The sequence below is a fragment of the Battus philenor genome, unplaced genomic scaffold (genome assembly GCF_028537555.1).
Source record: "Battus philenor isolate CCGP_79_NKW_IND1 unplaced genomic scaffold, ilBatPhil1.0.hap1 SCAF_27, whole genome shotgun sequence".
Taxonomy (NCBI): domain Eukaryota; kingdom Metazoa; phylum Arthropoda; class Insecta; order Lepidoptera; family Papilionidae; genus Battus; species Battus philenor.
The window spans coordinates 5183837-5192950 of record NW_027181690.1 but is presented as its reverse complement, the minus strand read 5'-3'; the positions used below and the strand labels follow the sequence as shown (position 1 = coordinate 5192950).

Here is a 9114-nt window from a genome sequence, read left to right as displayed (position 1 = left end):
TAATAAAATTATAAATTTTCGTTTTTAAAACAGTAAAAAAATAAAGAAGATTTTATTTACTGTTGTACATAATAAATTAATATTAAAAAATATTTGTATATTGGACTTTTATTTTAATTTAATAAACTTATCAAAAAAGAGATCTTATTAGGAAGTGTGTAATATAACTTTTGTATCATAATAACATCGCTTGCACGTTACTCACGCATATCAATATACAACAATAGTCAGCTATTACAAGTCTGTCATGCCGCGAATTAATTGATATATATCGCTGTGGGCTGGACTAGATAAATCTCGGGCCCGTTGAGTGGCCCACTCGGCCGCTGTCAGTCAGTCAGTGTTGCAAGTGTCAGCCTCATGAGGACGGGACTGTGATGCATTTAAAATATGCACGTAATTAATTCAGTTTCATATAACGTTTAGCCACTATGACAACGTACTGGTGAGTGTTAATTGTATAAATTGGCATAAGAAAATCCTTTTATCTGAATTTCAAAATCTTTTGGGTTTAATTTGAAGTTTATATAGAATTTAAAAAGATAACCATCTCTTTAATCAATTGAAAATTTTAAAATAATTTTTTTATTAAAAATATAGCTTGACTTTTCATTGTATCCAATAATATACAAAATCATGGTTCCGCACAAGTCTTGTGTACTAAAAATCTTTATTTACATGAAATTTTTAATTATAGATTATTAGGTAACTAAAAAATGTCCTCTACATAAAATATTGCATGTAAAATGAAAAATTTTCTCGAATAGGACAAAACTCCTAAGAAAATTATTAAAATGTACATGCAGCGTATTGTTTATATATAAAATAATATATCTCTCTATAATCTGCTGAAGGATTTAAGATTGTCGAGAAAGAACTTCAGCTCGTTTCTGGAACGGGCTTCGTAAGCAACATTAGGAAAAAAATGATCGTACATTTAAAATTTGGTTAGCGAAAGAGAGGAGTTTGGTCGGTGAAGGTGAACGCGAATGCATTGTAAAGAGACCATGCACGGTATTCAGCCTCAATCCCTACAACGTGATAGACCCGACACCCGCATAATAGACGTATTTTACATTAAGTAGGGGAATCGAGTGGTTTTATTTTCTACTTTATTTATTTTGGACCATCAAAAATATTTCCTGTGTTACATGCAAATACAAATTACATATTGGGTAAGTCAACTTTAGTCACTGGCAACCACAGCATGACAAGTACAAATTAAGAAATTCAAAATTGACGGCACACATTAAGAAAAAAAATGTGTAATATGTAAATCACATAAATGATTTAAGATTTTCGTAAGTTAATACTATTATACGGAATACATTTTTTTAAAAAATATTTTATCTACCTATAATAGTTATTTATATATTATTACACATATCATTAAGACATTCTATGCGTTCTAATAAACTATAGCAGGCATGTTCAAGAGCAGATTGACCTATAGTTTTGACAACTGCCGATTCGAACTTACTAACTACGGCGATACCCATGCTTGCCTTACTTTCGTTAAATTTAAAAGAGTTACAGACTTTTAATAGAACTATTTCTAAAATGAAAATAATTTTTAATTTTTTCCTTGAAACTATTATAATTGTTATAAAATTGTGAAAGAGGTGGACTTGTGCTTGTCACGTATATATAAATAACTACTTGTCCCATTTTGCCCGAGTAATATATAGAAAGAAATCCGTACATACCAAAAAAAATTCTGGACAAGTTTTGTACCAATAAGAGCTATAGTTTGAAAATATGTATTTATTTTAACCAACATCGCCTCAATCGTTCTTGAAGGCGGAACTTCGTAAAATCACCTTAGCTAATCTTTGATTAGTAAAAGAAATATTTTTTATCTAATTTCAAGTTCCTAAGCCTTATGGTACCAGAGATAATGTGATGAGCCAATACATAACTTGATATCTCTTATATAAACTATGTATAGATTAGGTTTACCAAAGTTTGTTTACTTTTTATATGTGAATACCTCGTATCTCCTTTTATTTAACAGTATCTTTCCTTCGTCGTTGTCGTCGTTTCAGCCCATACACCCCCAAAGATATCTATTAGTTTAAATACCATAATCGCTACGGTTGACAGGCGGGTTGGCGATCGCGGTTTGAAATTATGGTATGCGGAGGACCCTGCTGTCCATCCTCGGGCAACTTGTTTCTAAGTAGTGGCAATCTTATATAATTAATGCATAAAATGTAAACTATATAAGATTGCATCCTGGGAATCGATCCCGCGATCTATAATACTACCGCAAGTCTTATTACGTCACGACTGGGCTACCACTGCTCTGTCACTACTTATTCAACTATATCCCTCTTCTACAACTTCCACTTGCTTTATGAAGATAGTCGGCTTATTTTGACTAGAGTTGATTTTAATTCTGAAGGTAGTTGTTTAAAGATTTATGTTCTGAATATGTTATTAATCATATAATTTTATTATTAATTAAAATTGTGGTATTTAATAATTCCTTCTTTTCTTTTTTTCCTTGGGGCCGTTCTTGGGACCTCTTGTTTTGGGTTACGTAGATATGATCACAACTCCGATTTCAGGCTTAAGTGACTCCTCTATTATATAGATACACATTCTTTCTCCCTTCGCCTACTTATCCAAAAACCTTTTCCACTTCCTGAGACACATTCACAGTGAGTCAGAGAATTTGGAATAAAAGATTCTTAAGCAAGCAATTGCTTGTAAAATCATCTACTGTTCAGGCTTCTTTATATATGACTGAAAAAGCTTCGCCTGTCATTTTAGTATTTTGTACGCTACTGTATTGTACATATACACTCTTGCTTATAACGATTTATTATTTTCTTGCTGTGTACAATAAGTCACATTATATACTTACTTTTATAATATATGTGTTATAAGTACTATGTAACGTAAGTAATCTAATACACTTGCATATAAATTTTCAACTCTTTTTATCGCTTGACGACCGATCGCTTATTTTTTTTATTAATAAAGTCCATCCAATGGTTGTTTGAAATAAGTGACAGCTTTATGAAGAACCGCCGTTTGTACTTCATCTTTTGATCAATTTATATGGTACCTTTTATTTTCTGTGTGATGTAAAATAAAGAGCAATGAAAAGGGCCATGATTGGAGCTTCGCTGCGAGATAGATTTAAAGAGTAACGTAGGAGAAGGAAGGCCACCGTAACTAGATTTCTCGTTTGAAGTGGCATTGGGCAGGGCACATCGCTTGTGCGATCGACAGCTGTTGAGTCCTAAAGGTTTTCGAGTGACGAGCACGAGTCGGTAAACGCGGCATGGGTAGATCGCACAGTAAGTAGACTGACGTCATAGTCAAAGTCGCCGGAAGTAGCTGGAAGCGGGCAGCGCCAGACCGTCCATCGTGGCGATCTTTTGAAGAGGCATATGATTTGCAATGGGCTGACATGATGACAATGATGAAATTATATCACTTAATTATTCCTTTTGTATTAACGATTAATGCTATGACTGAAAATTAACAAAAGCGTGTGTTTAGTTGAGACGCATCATTTACCTTGCAACGATTGAAAAGTAGCCGAAAAATGTCCAGCCGCCGCTCTGCGGTCGCGTTGATTCGCTTTACGAGCGTCAATTTGCTCCAATAATCATTCAGCTCATAAACTCTTTTCATTTACACAGACATTAATTAATCCAGTAACTTTTGGTAACAGCTATTCCATAATTGCTTCTTTCGTATTTGCAAAAGAATAGAGGAGAACTGAATGTGGTTCTAGTCAAATTAATTTCTACTATTAGGGGCCTTTTATGCAATACGTCATCTCAAATTACACTTTTCTTATCATATCCCCTGCTTGTGGTCATATCACGTTACACTTTCTGCGACTCATCTTGTAAAGTTATGTCAAGTACAACACTTTCCCTACAAATAAGATTAACGAAACAAATTTTATTTTGTTAATCCATTAATAATAATCTTTGCGAATTTTTTTTAAAAAAACTAGTTAATATTTTATATTTAAAATTGATTGTTTCTTTATTACTTAAGATGTTTGGCCATCCAAAGAATAACCCTTCGGGAGTTACTTGAAATATTCTAAGATATCTTTAATCGGCATTAAAGTATCTTAACAATGTTTCTCGAGTTTTCTTACCCCCCTCTCATCCTCCCGTGTCACCTTCATCTTGTCAAACTAAGCAACAATAGCCCCTCTTCACTGTGTATTTCTTACCTAAATTATCGTATAAGAAGACCGGTACGCATTACTCGTTGAATCTAGTTCACGGACCCTTTCGCTCCGTGAACTCAGTACCGATAAAGCCTTAGGGCTAACAGCATTCACATATTTAGAAACAATATTACTAGTTGATCTGTATAGTTGAAACTACCAAATGTATTCACTTTTTTAAAATTTTACAAGACAACGTTTTTCTAATATGTTACGTAGTTATGCTTCTTATAAATAGCAGATTGATTTGTCAAAGACAAATTGTTGTTCGCCAGACAAATTAATTAACCGGTAGTGCACGAAAAGCAATCTTATGAAGACTAATAAACTCATAGTTGCATCAGAGTCACGCGTTTACATTTGACTTACATGAATTTTACAAAATAAATGTATATATTTTGAATGTATATATAATAGCTGCCTACCGTTCACTTAGCGAACTCAATGAACGCCTCCTCAAACCCCTTGCAGGTAAAATTTTATAAAAGCTGCCCTTAGTTGAGCTCTAGTCAAGAAAAGAAATATTTCTACTAAATATCAAGTCTCTAAACTTTATGGTTCCAAAGACATAGTGATTAGTCAGTGTCTTGTGTCATAAATGTACATAGATTTTTTTAAATATCAAATTATGTTTTATACAGTAGTGTTGCACTCTTATTTCCAATCATCTTATAAATAAACTAATGACTCTGAAACAAGTTATTTTTTTGAGACCTGAGACACACAACTCTTCTAATGCGACAGAGCATGATTTTAGGTAGTTCAAAGTTTGCACTGATAGATGATAAACAATAATTAACTTCAGTATGTCGTAATCAAAACTTTGAAAATGCTTTTTCTTGCAATGTTATTATTACGTTATTCATTATTTCTGAAACCATTGATTTTTGCACAGGTCGTACCATACATGAATCGATAGCATATACATATACATATATACATACATGCACCCTCTATAAAACTTTTACACTTGTAACCAATCACTCTTTATATAGATAACTCAAAGTGTTAATTCTTTCACAAAACAGTTATTTATTTAAAACGAAGATATGCTATTGCACGCCCGTAGAAATATACGGAAATGTTAAATAACAATTATAAATGCACAATGGGTGGTCTAATCGTCACGAGTGATTTCTTCCTGACATTATTTAATTGGACGTCAATTAAAACAAAGAGCTGGAATGTGTCAGTAATTATATAAACTCACATGTAAAATACATGTGTAATATACGTATAAAATATATTTGCAAAGAGGCATTTCAGAGTAGAGATATTCTATATTTTAACTGAAGTGTAACTCTATTTTGCGAAAAGGCGAAAGGCTTTTTAAATCGGAGCGTTCGTATTTAGAAAATTTAATGGGTGTTTATACACCTTTGGAAATAACGTGGCATGAAGCTTATCAAAACTCGGGATAAGCTGCGACGACGTTCCTCTATTTTAAAGGCGGAAGTCAAACATATCGGTTGTACAAAGGGAATTGACTTCGCTCAAAGTAGGGCAGTCTGTTAAGGCTCGCAGGTTAACAGTTGTACGATAGATGTGTAGCTTCTACTACGGCGGCTATACCTCCTTAGGTAAACCTGCCTGTTCTTAGAGAGAAGGCATGAGATTAATGATCTAGAATATCATGCGGATATATGGTTCCTTTGTTTTTAAATCACTTCTCACATAGTGTGCGCCTGCGTCGAATTAAATCGAACTCTTTTCTAAGTAGTAGTAATTTTAGATTAAGAAGTTATAATTTAAATGCCGTCTTGTGCACCCTGCAATCAGATTGCTAAATGTGGTTAGAATGGCAGCTCAAGCCGTTTCCCTTGGTCCTTGGACCTAGTTATTCAAGGATCGTTTCTCTAAGCGACGCAAAAACGACGAAAGCAAAAATCGTTATACGTATGTACCTAGAAGTAAGTGTAAATTGCAAGGTTTAACGTTTTTATAGGCGTAAAGGATTGAAACGTTTTTAAAGATTAGGTAGGCATTTCACAAATTCAGGACAGTTTGAACAAATTTTTAATTAATATATAGTAGTGCAAACGCTTGTACAATAGGATCCCAGAAAATTGCGAGATAGTTCTCATTGGTAGATGTAGAATGTTTGTTTCATAGTGAATACCCACGAATGATGTATTGGACTCTAAGCTATTTCAATGTTAATTTGCTATTTAATCTAATATTCTTTAAAAAAGCACACAGTCTCATCGAGTTTCATAAGCGTTTTCTTTTCCGCGGTAAACTCATTTCGACGTGAATGGAGAATGTAATCCATCTAAAGTTGAAAAAAGAATTTTAGAATTTTAAATTTAAATTTCTATAAAGTTCTAATAAAGTCTAATGCTACGCATATTTTCCATCATATTTTTATTTTCTAATATAAATAGCAGCTTTATTTATATTTATTAGTTTATTTCATCGTCTCAAATTATAGGAGTAGCATAAAGTAATTAGAAAAATGCCTACGACAGGATTTTTTAAATTATTTGGAACCTTGAATGATTCCTAAGTAATCAAACAACTATCTTTTTCTAAATTTTCAAAAAGGTTCTATAATATATGGATATCCTTTCAGAAAAACGGTGTTGAACGAATCAGTGAATTGTTAATCTAATGGATTTAAGCATTAATGGTTCATATTTTAATTATCTCAATATATGATTTTAACCTTCTTAAATTACAAAGTTTGAATTCAGAACTCAATTGGTACATGTAAAAGATGTTACATGCATTTACATAACGTCTGTAAAATAAACACTTCGCATCAACAAATTGCTTCCTTAACCCGTCTGATTGGCGTTTGAAGGCCTTCAAAGTGGGCCGCGTGCGTTAACACTGTCTCCTAAAAGATCAATTATTTGTTGACCCATCACGTATCGGGATTTGATGGAACGAGAAACTAGGACATTCCGATTGATTCATGCCGGCGCGGTCAATGTTAAACGGTGTTAATGGTTTGAGTTTTATGCATTTTTTAATTTGTATCTTTATTGGCTATTACTTGAACTATTTGTTATGTTATGACACAGTAATTTTTATTATTATAAAAGGTTTTGATAAAATTCACAATGCTGGTAACATTGGATTCAAATATATTTTGGGTGGAATTCTAAATTCAAATTAATGCTAGCTGAGAAAATCTTGTAACGAGCTTTGTAACGTTTATTTTTTTGTCATTAATAGAGACCCCAATACAAAATATTTTTTAAACTATTTTTAATATTAGTTCATACTGAGGGCAGAATTTCTGCAGGAAGGATAAAACCTTTTTTGCCTACACGGGAACTTCACGTAGAATCCTTTTTACTCCCTATCTTTAGTATAATGAACCTAGTACTCTACCCATATAATAAATTATTAAGGGCAATACCTTCAGTTACTTCACGGAGGATACTTCCGCTTAAAAGATCTGAGAACTTGGGGTCTTATTCTTGTAAAATAAATACTCTGAAATTAGAGATTAAAGAGGCACTTTTAGTGCGACGCTACTTTCCGTTGAAGCTATAGAAAGAGATTTTATGAAAGACACTAACGTTTTTTTATGATTTTTTTAAATAAACAAAGAAATGTTCAGTCTTTATTATATTACACACACACGCACATACTTATATATTATTATTATTGTTGTTGTTATTACTAATGTCTATTAAATTCTTTTTTGTTTGAAAATACACTTTTTGTTAATGTATCTTTTTAAGAAAGAGCAGAGTGTTATATTATAACACAGGTGTAATTACATGTGTAATTATTGAATACTAAAATAAATATTAATTTTTTATTATAATTAATAAGGGCTCAATATTGCTTCGGGAGTGATTTTATAAGTTAAGTGTTATATATATCAATAGTTGACGATCCCTTGGGGAGATCTATGTGTTACAGTGGGCATCTATCGGCTGAGAAAAAGGAGAAGAAGTAGCAACATAAGCATATTTGATGACTATCACCATAACTATCTATATTGTAGGCTAATAAGTTTGAGATCTGAATATCTTTTTTACTAAAAGCAACTGGGAAGAAATTATAGCGATAGATCTCGTTTCCGGATATGGAGTTTTCCTTATGTACCAATATTTTTTTTATTTATTTATTCTATTACTATTATAATATACTTTTTCAGTGTCCTTTTTGTTTCAGGTTTCAGCCCTTGGCAATATTTCTTATAACGTATCCATTAAGTGATGGAAAAGCAACGGGTAAGATTCTAAACTCTATTCGTTACTATAATTCTAATTTTAAACGATTTAAAACGATATATTCAAATATGAAAGCTTCAAAAGGCAGTATTAATAATCGTTTAGTGTTCCAAATGTTGATATGACTAGATATCTCTGATACTGAATATACGAGCCAATAACGACCAGTGTATGTAGGATGTTTTGAATATTTACTACAAATGTATGCAGATTTCCTTATGTTATTTTTCTGATTTATACAAACCATTCAGGCAGCGTAGAATCGAAGCTACGATTTGTGTCACGGTAATCAGTTCGCAGGCTATCATTGTTAGTGCCATTGCGTATGAAGGGTAAAAGGGGCTTGCGGCGACATGCTCTAATTAAAATCTTCACTGTGCTATAAATAAAGTGTTTATACTCATATTGTTTTCCATTTATTATGATACGGATGTGAGACGTAGTCGCTTAGGATGTGCTTTATAAAAAGGCTCTATATGACCTAGAGAGCAATGTTCGCTTTGAGATTGAATCAGAAATCAGGAGATCCGTAATTGCACGTCTAAAGTGGCAGTGGGTGAGGTATGCTCGAACAATCGATAGCCCAAAGGTTTTCAAGTGGCGACCACCAGCCGGTAGACGCGGAGTGGCTTGAGGCGGATTGCTGGATGGTATCAGCGCAATATCGATCATCGTGGTGATCTTTGTGTGTGTCCTATGTCTTGCACTCGACTGTAT

At 32.9% G+C, this 9114-nt stretch overlaps 1 protein-coding gene across 1 annotated transcript in view; it reads left to right on the top strand.

Moving 5' to 3' along the window:
• The first annotated feature begins 338 nt into the window (after window positions 1-338).
• LOC137925676 (collagen alpha-1(IX) chain-like) overlaps window positions 339-9114 on the top strand; it is a 32613-nt gene continuing 23837 nt past the window's right edge. The window contains exons 1-2 of the mRNA XM_068769148.1: window positions 339-445; window positions 8339-8397. Of these exons, the coding sequence (XP_068625249.1) occupies window positions 432-445; window positions 8339-8397 (73 nt within the window). The 5' untranslated portion in view covers window positions 339-431. The remainder of the gene's footprint in view (window positions 446-8338; window positions 8398-9114) is intronic.